This window comes from Sinocyclocheilus grahami, unplaced genomic scaffold, assembly GCF_001515645.1.
Source record: "Sinocyclocheilus grahami isolate Dianchi unplaced genomic scaffold, SAMN03320097.WGS_v1.1 scaffold908.1, whole genome shotgun sequence".
NCBI classification, from domain to species: Eukaryota; Metazoa; Chordata; class Actinopteri; order Cypriniformes; family Cyprinidae; genus Sinocyclocheilus; species Sinocyclocheilus grahami.
In genome coordinates this window covers 236648-254967 of record NW_015506087.1, presented here as the reverse complement: position 1 = coordinate 254967, position 18320 = coordinate 236648, and the positions used below count along the sequence as shown (strand labels likewise).

Here is an 18320-nt window from a genome sequence, read left to right as displayed (position 1 = left end):
GATGTCTTCTGTTAAAAAAAAACCCTGCATACATAAAGAAAAAAAACTGTATATGGCTTTGTTTCATTTTAAAAGTGCATCTCTATCACAGGAAGAGGAAGAGAAACCTATTTATGGGTAGCTGAACCCTTAAGAAATCAGTCTGAAAAAGAGAAGAGCCATTCACTCGCATAGATGGGGTGAAACCTCAGCAGAGAAAGACAGAAAAAAGTGGGAGGAAGTGACAGCACATGTCTCACAAGTTCTTGAGAGAGGCAGATAGAAAGTGCTAGAGACTAAGGGCGTAGTCTGTACATCGCTTAACATTTTTGGAACCACAACCATACAAGGTAAGACACAGAAATTACAAAAAAGAAACGCAACAGAAAGGAAGGGTGGGATGTTTTGTCTGATGGCTGTTATAAGGTTTAGAAGAGAAGGTGCGCACGCATGAGCCTTCAGGCCTAGACATCGTACCGTAGAGAGATTATCTTTGTTTTGTCATAATCATTTCATAAGTTTATTTATTTATTATTTTAATCACAGTGTAAAATATTCCTGGTGCACCCTGCTACATGTGAATTAACAAAGGTTAGATTTTTTGGTACCACTTTAGTATAGGAACAAATTCTCACTACTAACTAGTTGCTTACTAGCATGCATATAACTAGCATATTGGTTATTTACTTATAAAGCACATACTCTGCTGGCATGACCATATTTTACATCCCTAATGCTACCCAATACCTAATCTCAACAACTACATTACTAAACAGGATTTTAGTAATGTAGTTGTTTAATAAATCAATCAAGGAAAATGTAGAGAACAAAAGTGCTGGGAAAGTTTTAAAAAGGCAAAGTACTTTTATACAGGCCTTAGATTTAAATTTTACTCTCTCTTTCTGTGTGTGTGTGTGTACATATACACACATTGTTGTAATTCATTACTGTAATTAAATTTCCCTTTAAAAAGTAAAGCAAGGGATTACAATTTTTTTTCTGTAATTTAATTACAGTTTCATGCCTATTCTTGTATTTTTCAACTGGTCAAGGTTGATATGGGATTTAGAAAGTAATAAGTAATGTTATACGTTTTATATATGTCATGTTATTTGTATTTAGCAGCCACCCATCTGAAATTGTGCTGATTAAAGTTAAAGCATGTTAAACTGATTAAATGCAAAACTATAAAAAAGGGAAATAGCTGATATTGTGGAAGCATTCCACTGGTCAAGGTTATACGTGATTTAGAAAGTATATAATATTTTATTACTTTTTATATGTCATGTTATTTCCATGTTATTTGTCAGCCACCTATCTGTAAATGTGCTGATTAAATCTAGTTAGAAAGCAGCAGGTTAGCAGGTTAAACAGATTAAATGCAAAACTATAAAAAAGGGAAATAGCTGAGATTGTGGAAGAATGACCGTCTTATGGCATCTGTATTCAGACTAGAATGGCAGTGTGGGACCTGTCCGTCTCTGTAGAGGAACTGGGACTGGAGGCCCCACCTCTTAAAATCAGTGTCACCTCGGACCTACATATTGGTGGAGTCATCCTCAAAGTTGTGGAAAAGTCACGTGAGTTGATGTCTGATGTTTGTGAATTTAAATAATATTCAGAGTTTTTGCAATGGCTTTAAGGGCATTAGGATTGCTGATTTCAGGCATGTCCATAATTCTCTAACACAGTCTAAGTCTCAGGTCTTTCAAAGCAATTCTCAGATCCATTTTGGTAACAGTTTTCTACAAATGTGTTATTTTTATTATATAAATATAAATTTCCCCACATTTTACAAAGTTAACACCAACTGGACTAGCCACAAAAAAGGACATACAATGTGTCATTATTAAAGCAGTAGTTCATTATGATATGATATGATAATAAACAGACCAGCAAACAAACAATAAATAAATAAGCCAAAAAGATTCTATAATGTTGTGTGGACCCCGCTGACTTAAAATGTATGGACCAAAACTGTTAAAACATTCTTCAAAATATTTGAAGAAGCATAATCTTACGAGTTTGGAACAACATGAGAATGTATATATATTGAATTTTTTATTAATTTTTTTATTTAAATTTTTTCCCTATGCCATTCCCCACCCCAATAATTTTACACATATTTAAACCACATGTGGTCCACATTTGACAATACTAAATGCAGTTCTCTCATTTTTAAAGTCATTCTTCAAAACATCTTTATTTGTGTTTCATGGAAGAAATAAAATCATATTGGACTGGAACTAGGTAAGGGAGACCGACACATTTTTTTCTCCTCTTTAGAAATAAAAAAGGATTGGTCCGATCATGCTCTGTGGTGGGAACAGAAGCTGCAGTGGTTACTGAAACCGTCCTGGACATTGGATAAATGTGGGATTCATGCGGATGCCCGACTCTGCCTCACACCCCAGCACAAGCCCCTGCGGTTGGTAATGCCCAGCGGCATCATCCTCCGAATGAGAGTCTGCTTCTCCAGCCCCATATTCCGCACCGTCATGGGCATATGCAAACTCCTGAGTGAGTGATGAGTTCAAATCATCTATAGCTCTTCTAGCTTTTAACTTTCAGATCATCTATACAGAAACAGTCTGTTGCTGAAAATATGCATTCATTTATGTTAATTTATGACCAGTAAGTTCAGGACGGGTCAGTGTCTGCAAAAATGAAAGCTCTAGTTATAGCTTTTTCAAACCACATGTGGTTTGATTTGACTATTGCACAAGACTACTTTTGTTTTGTCTTCTTTAGACAATCGCCGCCCAGAGGAACTATCCCTTCTATGGCCAGTAGAAGAGAAGAAGAAAAAGAAAGATAAAGATGTTGGGGAAGAGGTGTATGACATCACATGCGCACCACTTACGTCAAGTGAGCAATACATATAAAGAAAATATTAATTCCAAACCAATACACATAAATATAAGACCCAATTCAAAGTATGCTTACACTAACTAACTAACTAAATAAACAAACAAATGATATTTATTTACTTATACACACAAACAAGTAAAGGTCAGGTAAAGCTGCTCTGATGTTCATATATGCAATTGCAGGCACAATCCTGAAGCTAACCAATGGCATGCCTGCTTTCTTTGCTGAAACACCTGAAACTGAGGCTGTGTACAAAATGCTGGCGGTCAGTCAGCCTGCTCCAGCACCAGAGACCATTGCTAAGCTGTATCGGACAACTAACATAATGGAGAAAGCACATATTAACAGCAGGTAGGGTAATACACTTGGCAACATCTGGTTTTCAGGATGACTAAATTCAGTGAAATATTGCATATTGTGTATGCAAAAAAGGTACTGTATTGTGCATTCAGAAAATATTCACTGCTTCACTCCTTGTCACTTTTTCTCATTTTTTGTTGCACCCTCATACTGAAAAGCTTCATTTTTTACATCAATCTGCACTCCATGCCCCAAATACAATGCATTGAAAATATTTGAGAATATACTTGTTCTGTTTTGTTCTGAAATCTCTGCTCAGGTGGTTGGATTCGTCCCGTTCTCTTCTACAACAGGGAGTCAAAGAAAATGATAAACTCTTACTGCGTTTCAAATACTATACTTTTCATGACATCATACCACAGGTTGGTACAGCATCTTGTATTTTGTACCTTTTGTATTTATGTATTTACTGTACTTGTATATATTTTTATTTATTTTATTTAAATGTGTTATTTACATTTTATTTAAATGTTGAATTCTTATTGGATCTTATTGTCCTTTCCTATTTCCCCCCCATAAAATTATGAAAAAAACACATGAATCTATCTGCCAGGCTGACGTGGTGCGGCTGACACAGTTGTATGAACAGGCAAGGTGGGCCATTCTGCTGGAGGAAATTGAATGCACTGAGGAGGAGATGATGGTCTTCGCTGCCTTGCAGGTATAGGTGATAGAAAACAGATATCAACTCACCATACAAATGGACAGTGATCTATCATTGTGATCATTGAGATTGTGAGCAATGTTCTAACACAACTGGAGCTATAGTGAAAAGTGTTTTTATGTTTTATGATCTCTCTGTGTGTGATTACATCAGTACCACATTGGAAAAGTATCTCTGACAGAGCAGTTTGTGGCATCTTGTCCAGCTATGGAAGATCTGGATTCGGCTCTACAGTGTCTGGAGGTGAAAATGGAAGGAGAGAGCAGTGCAGATGACATGCTGGTCAGTTTCATGACATATACACAGCCCTTCAAAAGACAAGTTTAACAAAGCCTGTAGAGTCACACATTTACATATTCACATGATCAAAACAGTAGGACAAGTCTACACCAAACTAATCATGTACTAACATATTCCTTGCTTTTCTGGATTGTTCCAGTGTATACTTTTGTCTGTTCTAGTGTGCTTCTTTTACAGACTAGCTGAAATAAAATCTTTATTTTAGTATTGAATAGGTATCAATAGTTACTGAATAATATGTTTAATTCTGGGTAGCTCCGTCTATAATGCAAGTCTTGGGAAAGTCTTTACTATAGCTACAATTTTGAACATTTCCTCTATTATTGCCCAGGAAATTACGAGTATATAACACACACTTCATGTAACACACAGTGACACTATAGCAAGGCATGTTGTCATACTATTTTGGGTAACTTGCCACAGTGGGAACCCTGCTCCTGCAGAGTTTAGCTCCAAACCTAATCAAACACATCTGAACTAGCTAATCAAGGTGTTCAGGATGACTAGAAAAATACATGCAGATGTTGGAGCAGGATTGGAGCTAAAGTCTGCAGGAATGTAACCCTACGTGAGCAGGGTTGCTTCCAGTCCATAAAACACAGTAGGTTCCCATTGTGACAACTATGACAACGTGCCCTGTTGTAGTGTTATTGTGTGTTAAACTAAACCAACTATATTAGTATTTGTTGGGTAATTATGTGGGAAATGTGTTAAAGTGTTAAAAAAATGTGATAGTTCTATGCAGTTCTGTGGGTTCCCAGGACCAGAGATGAGAACCAATGCTCTAGTACAGTGTTTCCCAACCTTTTTTTAGTCGCGGCACCCTTTGAAAATTTTAACAAACTTTTGACACCCTACAAAATTAATTTTGTCACAATATTTGAATTTCTAACTTCGATATGATAATTAGAAAATTATAGATAGAAGTAAGCAGTCAGTAATAAAATAAGAACATATAAAGAAATTAATAATGATAGCACAAATAAAAAATAACGACAGGCCTTCAAATTAAATCAATTGCTTTTTAGTTTTTCAGGTAGGTCTAACAGTAGGGTTAAGATATTTAACTTTTTTTTTTTTACCAATTATCCAAATAATGTTTAGTCCTAGAAAGCTATTATTATCAGAACACGTGAGCATAGCATAGCGGTTAGCAGATCAATGAATGAGAGGGCAGCGTTACCAGAGTTGCCCATATACCACACCATGTTACAACACAGTAGGGCTATTGCAGACAGAAACAATACTGTACTACATCAATGTTTCCTGTCAGTTCAATGTTTGAGTGGACTTTGCTGTTCCGATGAGCATGAATGGTATACGAGTGGAGCGACTGAGCGGAGCGCACACGCATAGAGCGGGATAATACACAGAACGTCACACCATGTGAAAGTGAAACCTGAGCAGTGAACTAATTTTCGGCAGCCGGAATTTCGGTGCATCTCTAATTATTGGCGACATCAGAAATACAGAAATATATAATAGATGCTTTTTTGAACATTTTAGCAATTTAAAAATATTTAAAAAATATTTTTTACATGGCACCCCGGTTGGGAAACACTGCTCTAGTAGATGGGAGTTTAGGAATGGGAACAAAGTGGACCATCTTGGAGGATTGATCCACCATGGTAAGGAACACAGTATTGCCAATGGATGGAAGGAAGCCCATAACAGGCCATGGGCTGTGGTATCAGGAGGGGGAACATCATCTGGAGCAGCAAAAGTGCCATATTTGCATAGAATTTGGCAAAGCCCAGGACTTGTTGTCGGCTTTGCACAGGCCAGGCAAATGGCCAACTATAGTTAAAGCTCTTATACCACTGCAGGGTCAATTAGTACCATTTCCCTCAAGATAAAGGACTTCAAGAACAGAACTGGTTGGAAATGGAATTATTACTTTTCTGCCTTAATCTAAATCTGGTTCTCCAGCAGCCTTTGGGTCATGCATCTGATGTTCTGGATGTGCACCTGGAGAGAGGGGAAAAAGATACAAGGTATCGAAGGTACACAAATCATACCAGCTGCTGGACAGACACAGACAAATATGTCCATGAAATTACCCTCAGCTCCTGAGTCGATGAGCAAAGAGCATTGATGAGTGCTGTTGTGGAATATCAATGAGACTGGCAAGAGGGTACAAGGACTAGTAAATAGAACAGACAGAAGTTCTGCTTACCAGAACTCACCTGGTTATTCACGTGCAAGAGCTTTTACTAGACACAAAGACACAGACCATTGGAAGGATGCCACTGGTTCTCTTCCATAGTAAGACACAACCTACCCACCTGCATGGGCTCAGGCTTAGATGCCACCTTCCGCCACTCAGGAAGCAGAAGGGAGATTAGAAGAATCAAACCATAACCTGATGGAAGATTCTGAAGTGCAAAACTATGCGATTATCCAGGTGGATAGCAATGATTGAAAGGAATGGTAAAAGCATGCCCCTGTATCACAAAATCAAAAGTGCAGTAGGAGATCTTGGAAAAGGCTAACTTTAGTCTGATAGTACTGAAAGCGAATGTCACACCCTCCCTGAAATCGCTGTCCAAAGCCACGCCCCCTGAACGCATATACGCTCAAAGACCAGAATACCAGAGACAACATTAATTACTACAATAGGTTCCCAATTCCCCCCCCCCCCTACTGTGTAGGGAGCATGTCAATCGGAACACAGTTCATGCACGTAGCTCACTTCTAAACGAGCTGCTTATCTGAATCGGGTGTGTTAACTAAGCGAGACATGCAAAATATGCAGAGCGGGGAGGCGCAAGGACTGGAATTGGGAACCGCATTGGGCTACATCATGTGTCATTCACCGGTGAGAAAACGTTATAGTACAGTTAGTAAAAGTATTACAATACCAGGAAGGAAGGGTGTTGATGTTTGTCTGCCATTCTCGCTCTGTCTGCACAGCGTGCGTGAATGCGCTGATGACGTATCCTGTCTGCGCGAACAGGGTGCGCAGAGGTATGCAAATACATATGTTTGACAGGCAGGTGGGAAAGCCAATTAAAACGCTCGGACCGAGCGTTTTGATTGGATGAACATTTCTTGGTCCTACGCTTTCCACAGAATGTATAAATACAGATAAATACATTTAGACCACTTAACTTAATGATTGTCAGTCCATATACACATGAAGTCATTTTACACATCTCTCTCAACATTGCTTTCACATGCTGAGTTGTGGTTTGCATTTTAGTGCAGTCAGGGAATCGAGTTTCCTAATCGGAATTTAGACGTGAATGCCTCTCAAGTTGTATTTACTACTGGGAAACTCTTGAGATAATTTTGATACCAGACTTTCCGAGTTGGGTGGGCCATAAACTTTAAACACGGTGGAGGGGAGAACCATTACTGCTGTCAATGCTATTCTTTATTAGTTTTTTCCACAACAACATCACTTTGTTCTGTCGCTAAAGTAGTGTATTGCAATATATGAACAATCATTTGAAGCATATTATATGTTTTATAAACAGTGAAACAAGCATGTATTTGACCAAACTTCCAGAATTGTCAGCAAGCTGACTACTTAGCACAGTGAATATTTACATGATTCTAAACCAATAGGATGCTACATTTTGTTCTTTCCGACAACAAAGCACTTGAATAGGACAAGCTCCTAATCACGACTTCAAAAGTGGGAAATAGGACATTTCCGATAGGACGTGAAGGCAGCATTAATCCATGCAGCACTACTGAATCACACAATCTAGTGTACATACAGTGTCAAACAAATCTAAAAGTGCAGTTTTTGATTTCTTATATTCATGTGAATTTATTGCTCAAACCTCAGCTCTTTGGAAGCACAAGGTCAGAGTTTGTTGCTTCTTAAATTGAGATTGAGAGCTACTAGCACTGCTCTTGCCTACTTTGTCACAAAATCTTTTGTCATGAAGGATTTGTACTCCTTTTGATGACTGGTTTACAGTTGTACTTTCAGGTTTGTGTGATTTTTTGCTTTAAAAACTACAAATCTTACGTGACAGTTCCCAGCAGCTTCTCAGTCACAACCCATCCGTTGAGGAGAGAGACCACCTTGGACCTCACCATGATGTATGTCTGTGGCTAGAGAAAGAACACCACTTCACATTAAATCATGAAGAACTGACCAGCAGGCTCACAACAGTAAACAGCTGTTGATCCAATGCTTGTGGGAAGGACAAACAGTGGCAGCAGTTGGGATCCCAAAATTCAGCTTGATCTAGATTCAGCAAAGCTGGCCCAAGAGCTTGGTTTACCCGAGAAACCAGAGCATAAGCAATCTCCTCCTCAGTCATGACGACCCAGCGTAAATCTATGGAATTCCATCACTGAGTAGACAGGAGATATCTCACCTGGGTCTATACTGACCAGAGTGTAAAGTCAAATCAAACAAAGACAGTCTAATCAAACACAGTAACCAAGTGAGAGTCAGAATCAGAGTCTGTGGGAGAGATGTATACTGAGAAACAGTCCACCACTGCAGCCAAATCCAAGGGATGATCAGAGGATCACAAAGGGGAAGGCAAAGGAGAGACTTAAGTCCTGCATAACTAGACCTTTAGACTGACAGCAGAAGGTTTGGACTCCATTGCAAATTAATGAGATCTATATAACCATATAGCAGACTACTTACATAAAATGCATATAAAGATCGGTCTTCACTCTATATCCCCCATTAACATCTTAATAGGATAATATTTAATGATGCAAGATGATTATTTAATGCAATATATTGATGCATTAATTGAGAAATTTACAAATAATAGTTCCTCTAAACCTTGAAGTATCATATTTGATCAATTGTATTATGATTTTTCTAAAAATGATACATGGATAATCAATAAACATTAATTGCTTCAGTTCAGTGTGTGTTCAACTTGAAATATTACTTTCAATTCATTAATATTTAATTGAATAAAACATATCAAATTATATTAGTGTAACAATATAAAATGTAACATGTTTACTTTATAAAAATCAGTAAAGATTTCACAGCAAAAACATGTCAAGGTCAAGGTGTCTTTATTAATACCCAATTGTTTATTTTTTATTTTCATACAGGACAAAATTCTGCATCCGATCAAAAAATAATATGTGTACCATGCCCTTAAGGTGGACATTTTTTACAGTTATACTAAACTATAACTAAAAGGCCTTCTACTTGCTAAAAAGTATGAACTATCAACCAGATGGCAGAAAGCACATTGCTGAAAAATCTGTTGTAGACGATCTGCTAAGTTTTCACATTGATAATTGTAACAATAATTTAGAGGTCTTAGAAGTATCATAATTTTGTGTAATCAAATATGATGCAGTAGCATTTATAGAGCTTCATATACTACTCTAGGTGTTTCAAAACAGCCCAAAATCACTGTCTTGATGGTCTGTGAACGGTTTGCATATCTAACATCTCAAGTGTCCACACAGGAAACAATGACAGCACCAGAACTACATGACTACTTGAAAATATTCAGGTAAGACACAAAACCCAGCTTCCATCCCACATAAATACAAAAAATAAAATAAAATAAAGCTGCTTTGAAACAATGTGTATTGTATTGTGTAAAGTGCTATACAAATACAGTGGTATCCAAAAAGACCTACCTGCAAAGCTACCTTAGAAACTATGTGCAAGTGCAAGGGCAAAAGTTGCTTTAAACGCAAAAGATGGTCACATCAAATGTTGATTTAATTTAGTTAATAGAAGTTAATCGATAAAGAAAATCAATTTATGACATTATTTTTGACAGCTTCCTCATTTTACGGCATTTTTACACAAGTGTCTAAAACTTTTAACAGTACTGTAGCTTTGCAGGTAGGTTTCTTGAAGAATCTTGGAGACATTGCCACAGCTCTTCTGGATTTAGTCTGTCTCAGTTTGTTCTGTTTCTTCATGTCATTCCAGACAGACTGAATGATGAAGAGATCAGATCTCTGTGTGGAGCACTGGCTGTTGTCAGACACCTTGTGCAAAATAAATCTCACTGGATTATTACAATTAATGGCAAAATGAATGTTTGGAAATGTAAACTGATATTTCCTACTGACACACTACAGCAAAAGATAGAAATAACTGACTTAACACCATTTTTTAGCTGGTGAAAATACTAGTGTTCTAATAATTTTAGCCACCACTGTAAACCTGACTTTTATGACTAATATTTTTGTGGTTTCACTGTTTTTCAGACCCAAAAGGCTGACACTGAAAGGATATAAACAATACTGGTTTACATTTAAGGACACGACCATCTCCTACTATAAGAGTAAGGAGGAGAGTTCTAAAGAGCCAATTCAACAAATGAACCTTAAAGGTGATCACACTCTCATGGATGTTAAAATGTGTATATACACATCACACAGGTGCACAACAGCTTTTTCATCAACACAGGTTGTGAGGTGGCCCCTGATGTGAGTGTTGCTGGGCAGAAGTTTTGTATCAGGTTGCTGATACCTGGGCCAGAGGGCATGAATGAGGTCTACTTGCGCTGTGAGCATGTAAGTCAATGATTATTTGTGTAGAACAGCTCAACTGACTCATCTTTTTAAGTGGGAGAACTTGCACAATTGGTGGCTGACTAAATACTTTTTTTCCCCACTGTATGTAGTGGCCAATTTAGACCTAATGAGTCAATAACATGGCAGTAAAACATCAAATAAAAGCATTCAGACATTATAATCTAAGGGGGCGTTTACACCACACCATTTTAATCTAAAAACAGAAACCTTTTTATTCATTTTAGCTGTTCATTTACATGACAATGGCATTTTGGAGGCATGAAACTGCAATTTTTATGAAAAAAAAATACTGTTATTGTCTCCATTTTAAACTAAGAAAACATAACTTTGTGAAAACATTATACCCTTTCGTTATTCATGTTCATACTATAGGAATGCGGATGTGTGTAGGCACGTAGTGTTTCTTTACAATGTGACATCGCCAACTACTGGCCTACACAACATTTTAGTAGTTTTCACAGATCCGTGTGAACGGGGGTCATTTTGACAACACTGTTGTCTGTACATGAACCTTTAAAAAATGAAAAAGAAATGAAAAAGAAAAAAGACTACAATCATTGTTGTGTAAACATACCCTAAGTGATCTAAATAAATACCCATGAATTTTCATACATTTCAAGAAAAGAAGGGGATACAGCCAGGTTCAACATTTATGTTTTATTTTGTTAACATATTAGAAGTAAAGGCTTTTAGACATCTGTTTTTAATCTCTTCATGTATCAGAAAATGCATCAAAATATTCTGTAAAAAATAATCTTGGTATTTTCAAAGTACTTAAGTTTTTGGGAAAGCCTAAATAGATTATAAAGACCACTGGTGCCAATGGCTTTTTTAGATTAGATACACCAACACTGTTAGATCTTTCCAATATGCCAGGAATATTGGATGTAGTTTCTTTATCAGAGACATTTCTCGGCTGGAGATATGAGCATTTAATTTAGCACACCATGAGAAATATGAGCTTTCAGATCTGGAAATTCTAAAAAGCATAATAAATGCTATGCAAGCAAATATATGAAATCTGATTGGCTGATGGCACCACAGAAAATGTCCTTAGCACCCTTGTAGAACCAGGTCTGTACAGTGAGTAATACAGGTTCACCAAAACTGGACAGCAGTACATTGTGTCTATGTTACATAAAACTACAGAAAAACTCTGACTCTCTGTCTTATTTTAGGAACAGCAGTACAGCCGATGGATGGCAGCATGTCGTTTGGCTTCGAAAGGCAAGACTTTAGCTGACAGCTCATTCTCTAGTGAGGTGCAGAGTATTCAGTCATTCTTGGCCATGCAGAAAACCACACCTAGAAATAACACAGCTCAGACAGATGAAAGTATCAATACACACAGCCTTGTCTCACCACGCTACCAGAAGAAGTACAAACCCAAGCAGGTATCACATTTAGAATACATGTTTGAACTGGTTAATTACTGCATTATTTGTAACACTATTCCACTAACTATAAGTTACTTTGCAACTACATACAAACTAGCAGTCATTGGAGTATTAGTAGACTGTCTGCTTAATATCTGCTAACACTTTATTTTAATAGTCCCCCGACAGACATTCTCTCAATTATCAGTAACTTTGCAAGTACATGTCAATTTATTCTACTAACCCTAACCCTAAATTAACAGTAACACTATAGATTAGGGAACACATATTCACAAATAACTAAGAGTTTTTCCCTCAACTCCTAATTTGCTGCTTATTAATATTAAGTAAGATAATTGCTAAGTTTAGGTATTGGGTAGGGTTAAGGGATCTAGTATATGGTCATGCAGAATAAAGCATTAAAGGGGTCATATGATGCAATTTAAATTTTTTCTTTCTCTTTGGAGTGTTACAAGCTCTTGGTGCATAAAGAAGATCTGTAAAGTTGCAAAGACTAAAGTCTCAAATCCAAAGAGATATTCTTTATAAATGTTAAGTGTCAACCACGCCTCGCCGCCGGCTGCTGCTCACTCTAGGCGCCGGCCTCTGCTCACTCTAGGCCACCACTCACTCTAGCCCGCAGTGTTTCGTTGTGAAAGCGAAACTACATTGTTTGGCCTTCCAAAAGAGGACACGACTAAAAATCAGTGATTAAGTTGTATTTACAACACTGTTCCAAAACAGTTCAACCCAAATATTCCGATGTGTTCAGTGCATTTTATGGAGGACTGTTTCCTGTCCTGGTAGAGTAGACTACAATGCCGGCTGTTCTGACTCACAGACTGTAAGTATGTTTTTATATTTAAAGAATTGCCATTGACGATTTAAACGCGAGTTTTGAGCAGTGTAGAGTTGCGTTTGTAGTTTGTCATTTCTCCGATCACAAATGCAGACATGGTTTTATGTTTACGTGGCGCGATGCAATGCAACGCGTGAAAATACAGTATAAGTCATTATAATCTGTAATTATGTCCCCACTGGATGCAACAAATGCCTCGTTTATAATGGCTTTTAATGTTTTTGTCTCATAGCTCCGGCCGGGACAAGGCATCACAATATGGTAAGGGGCGTAACATTTCCGTCACACGCTTGAGGTATTCGGCCAATCACAATGCACTGGATAGCTGGCCAATCAGAGCACACCTCGCTTTTCAGACCGATGAGCTTTTTAAAAATTTGCACGTTTCAGAAAGGCGGGGCATAGAGGAGAAACAATAATGTACAGTATGTGGAAAATAATGTGCGTTTTTAACCATAAACCGCATAAACACATTTCATTACACCAAATACACAAAATAATGTTCTTTTTATCAACATCATATAACCCCTTTAATATGTGCCTAATAAGTACTAATAAACAGCCAGTATGCTAGTAATATGCATGCTAATAAGCCGCTACTTAATAGTAAGATTTGGACCTTAAAATAAAGTGTTACCAGTCTACTAATACCTACTCTAAGTTAGTAGAAATGCAGTTGCAAAGTTACTTATAATTAGTAAAATGTCTAAAGTGGATTATCAAAATAAAGTGTAACCATTATATAACATGTAATCTTCAATGCTTTTTGTTTCTCTTGCACTTAAGGCCCTGTCCACACGAATGCGGGTATTTTAAAAACCGCAGCTTTTTCTATGCAATTTGGCTGTTCATCCACATGCAAACGCAGCACCAGTTCACTGAAACCGAATATTTTTGAAAACTCCTGCCAGGGTAAAGATTTTCAAAAATTCAGGTTGCAGTGTTATCGTGTAGACAGCGAAACCGGAGATTTTGGCTTATGACATCAGAGCATGCGCTGTTATCTCCGCCTACTGGAAACTTTTTCAGGCTACTGATTGCCCAACATGGCTTTACGGTTGAGATTATATCACCACCTGTTGGTTTGGCATGCTCTTGACAGTGCTTCATAGCATGCTTTTGTGTTTTCATGTGGACGGAGATTTTTTTTTAAATGGAAGAAGGAAAAACTCTGTTTATAAAAATACCCGTGTACATGTGGACAGTTTGTGTGGACAGACCTCAATTTGGTCTCTCTTTCCCTCTAATTGTTCAGCTCACACCGAGGATCCTGGAGGCCTATCAGAACGTAGCTCAACTCTCATTAACAGATGCCATTCAGAAGTTCCTTCAGATCTGGCAGGCTCTGCCTGACTTTGGCCTCTCTTATATTGTAGTCAGGTGAGTTTAGTAAAATTTCTCTGTAGGCAGAGCCCTGTAGGCGTGTCATGCACCTATTTTTAAAGCTTTAAAGTTTAAAGCTTATTTATACCTCATATTATATATTTATATTAATTTAAAATAAAACCTTAATAATAATTAGTAAACTAAAATGACTTGTGTAAAGGATAAAGGGTATAATAATGATAAATTATATAAAATAATTATAATAAATAATCATCACTAAAAGCCAGATCTTTATCTTTAAAACTGTTATACAATATATAATATATAGTGAATTTTAATTTGGAGCAAGGGAAACTGTCACATATGAGTCACTTTGCTCAAAGCTAATTGGTCAAATTTTGGTTTGAGATCTCTAAACCAGAGCATATCCTGCCCAGGAGCAGTTTAATTCTGGAGCGTAAGTTACTATGGCAACGAACACCCTTAAAAGTCAAACCCCTTTCACTGTGCCAAAAACCCATAGCTGGTGCGAACTAAATTGAAACTTACCTGGCAAACCGGCTTCATAGTATAGGCTCCAATTCTGGCACTTCTTCTTCAACACTCTGAGTCTTGGTAGTGTAATTTTATGCATGAGGTTCAGATCCTGACATATATACATGTATAATATGACTTTCTTTTACTTCTAAGTGAAGTGCAGTGACATGTGGCCAAGTAGGGTGATGATCTGCACAAACACAGTGAATACACACAGTAGTGAACACACACACCTGGAACAGTGGGCAGCTGTATTGCTGCGGTGCCCGGGGGGGTTCAGTGCCTTGCTCAAGGGTGCACATTGACCCACACGACTGGGTCCTCAGTCGTGGTATTGAGGGTGGAAGAGAGCACTGGTTAATCACTCCCCCCACCGACAATTCCTGCCAGACCTGATACTTGAACCCACAACCTTTGGGTTACAAGTCCGACTCTTTAACCATTAGGCCATGACTGCCCCAACAATGAACCAAGTAAAATTGCAACAGAACTTGACTGCTAGTTATTATCATGCATTTTCATATACGGAAAACAGTGGAATTGACTGAAGTTAATCAAATTTTCACTAAAATAATGCACTATCTTCAGATCAAATGATATACTTTCAAATTATGGGCCGAAGCAAGAACATATGTCATTAATGCATTTACTATTTCAGAGTATTATAAATATTTAAATGCTGCAAAGATTCAGTCTTCCATGTATTTTGTAGCTTATAGGAATAAATTAATTTAAACCATAAGAACTAGACTGTGCCTTATCTCTACATTTCATGTTGCATTTTGTGATTTAGAGGCTGTTCTAAGAGATTCCCAAGTGGGCCCTGAGTTGATCTGCAAAAGTAATTTTCTTGAAAGCCTGACATTTAAACAAACATAAATTACATATCTCATTAAATGCTAAAACTGGTTGTTTTCTGTTGATTTTGGATGTATCCCCCCAATCACCCACCCAGTCAACTCTCCTTCATGAGAAATGGAAACAAACCAAATTTCACTGAGATTGGACAAGAACACCAAGGGTGTGTTAGGGTGTGCTCAACAAAGTTGAAATTCTGTCTTAATGACCATAACAGCATGTAATTAATAATTATACAAAACCATTAGTTAACTGTGAATTAGGTTAAAAACGACAACACAGAACAGTGTTGTTAGTCTAACAATGTTAAATTACATTGGGGGTCTTGTGGGCAGTGCACTGACATATAATGTAACACTGTTGTGCTTCAGGCATCACAAGGTCGAGTCCCAGCTTGCGGACCTTTCCAGAGCCCATCCCACTTCGCTTCATGTCCACTTACTGTCCTATTGAAATAAAAACATAAAATGTCAAAAATAAAATCTTTAAAAAAAAGTTAAATTACAACACTGCTGATATATTGCGATCTGCTCTGGATCATGATGACAAACCAACATGTTTCAGCCGCAGAAACTGGAAACAGATTTTGGTGCTCTTTGACAATCTGCATAATGAATTGCATTTGTTCTTCAGTCTTTGAGAGGAGTCCATTGTACTATACCTCTTTTTTTCATTTGCATTGTTACATGATCTTCATTTAGGAAAAATAATGAAGTTGCGAGTGTTCTGCCATTGTCATGACATGTTGTCAAGTATAGTATCCCATGCTCAGAATTTCTGCTCTGCATTTAACCCATCCAAGTGCACACAAACAGCAGTGAGTAGTGAACACTGCTTACACACACTGTGAATATACACCTGGAGTAGTGGGCAGCCATTTGCCAATGGATGTATATTTTGTTTATGTATGGACAGACGTATATGTACTGTATATATGTCCATATGTATATCTTTTATTATGTTTTTGTAGTGGTATTATTGGATATATTTTGAAAATGTTGTTTTTATATTTCTCAGGTATTTTTGTATTTTATATTTTTTTCTTGCAATTTTATCTTTCGATGTACTTTAACCAATAAGGGCCACACTAATTATGGGTGTAACACTAGGGTGCAAAGTAACTAAAATAACCCACCATCCAGCAACTAATGAGACATTGATGAGAATGGACAGAGAACAACTGAAACAGAAGGCTATATATATAATGGGAGAAACAAGGAACTATCTGAGACACTGACAATAACATGGGTATCCATTACAAGAAATGAACAGCAGGAGAAACCAAGGCAACAAAGGAAACAGAAACAAAACAAATTACACCTCAAATGATGCACTATGCACTATGCACTTTTTATACCTATATACTCAACTGTATATTGCATACATTTTTAAAGGTTATTTTGTCATGCGTCTTCAAGTGTGATAGCCTCCTTGCGACAGTTGAGTCTATGAAGTGTCCAGCATTCCATACTTAAGTACATTATCCTGGTATTTAAAGTGCAATTTGTCTTTTGGAATTTTCAGTGTGGACTGAAAATTAGGTATGACATAATTTAACCAAAATAATATCACATTATAAGTGACATTATCAAAAAACACATTATTTTTGTCCACATAAGGTTTAAGGGTTGCCGTAAGGATGAGGTGCTTGGCATTGCCAATAATCGTTTAATCCGCATTGACCTGAGTGTTGGAGATGTTGTGAAAACCTGGAGATACAACACCATGAGGCAATGGAATGTCAACTGGGACATCAAACAGGTAATCCGACTTTATATTATTCTATACCAATGAGATTTGTCAGTTTTTCCAAGCTCTCATGTTAATATAAATATCACGGTGTAAAATAATAAATTCCTGCCATATCTGTACCAGGTTGCCATTGAGTTTGATGGCAATGTGAACATCGCCTTCAGCTGTGTGACAGCAGATTGTAAGATTGTCCACGAGTACATCGGTGGCTACATCTTCATGTCCACTCGAAGTCGGGAGCAGAGTGACACTCTGAATGAAGAGCTGTTTCACAAACTGACAGGCGGCCATGAAGCTCTATGAGGAAAAAAAAAGTCTGTGTACCTATGGACTGAAGATAATAAGATCTTCAAAAAAATTAATTAAATAAATACACATACAGATATGGCTATTCATAAATATTTCCCTTAAAAAACACTATTGTGTCTTGACACGTTTGTGAGACCTGAGGTGTTTCATTTTGTGATGTTTCTCTGTCTATGTTTTAATTGGCTTTGAGCAATCTTATTGTAGGTTATTTTCAGTTTTACTGTTAACACCATATCTTGTAGTTATTAAATTTCTCTGTAAAACCTTGTCAGCCTTTTGCTTTAATTCTTATGCATCTGATTGTTATTGTTGGCTCTTTATTGTTCTTAAATTCAGAGTTTAAGCATTCGGGTTGCTGCATTAATATATGTATGGAAGTCCACTGTGTTAAATACAGCAATGCAGGCGATTTTACAATGTTTGACTTGCAGCTCAAGAGTTAAAAAAGGGTACATTGTGGTGACATAATTTGGAGCAGGAAACCACAGTGCAAGTTTCACAAGCATTGCGTATAGCAGAGTATGTAAAGGAGCATCCTGTGCAATAAAATTAATTCTGTATTGCACAGGATGCTCTTTTACTCTTAAATTGCAATTATAAATAGCAAAAACTCCATATTAGCAGTAGC

General features: G+C 37.2%; 1 protein-coding gene across 1 annotated transcript; it reads left to right on the top strand.

Moving 5' to 3' along the window:
- Positions 1 to 134: 134 nt before the first annotated feature.
- Positions 135 to 17940, top strand: LOC107564073 (fermitin family homolog 3-like). The gene is made up of 15 exons (XM_016249071.1): positions 135 to 329; positions 1430 to 1559; positions 2266 to 2499; positions 2731 to 2847; positions 3033 to 3201; positions 3470 to 3572; positions 3764 to 3871; positions 4028 to 4156; positions 9587 to 9633; positions 10346 to 10470; positions 10548 to 10654; positions 11854 to 12069; positions 14166 to 14290; positions 17251 to 17392; positions 17507 to 17940. Exons 2-15 carry the CDS (start codon positions 1436 to 1438, stop codon positions 17684 to 17686), a joined length of 1926 nt encoding a protein of 641 aa, XP_016104557.1. The 5' UTR covers positions 135 to 329; positions 1430 to 1435; the 3' UTR covers positions 17687 to 17940.
- The last annotated feature ends 380 nt before the right edge of the window (positions 17941 to 18320 follow it).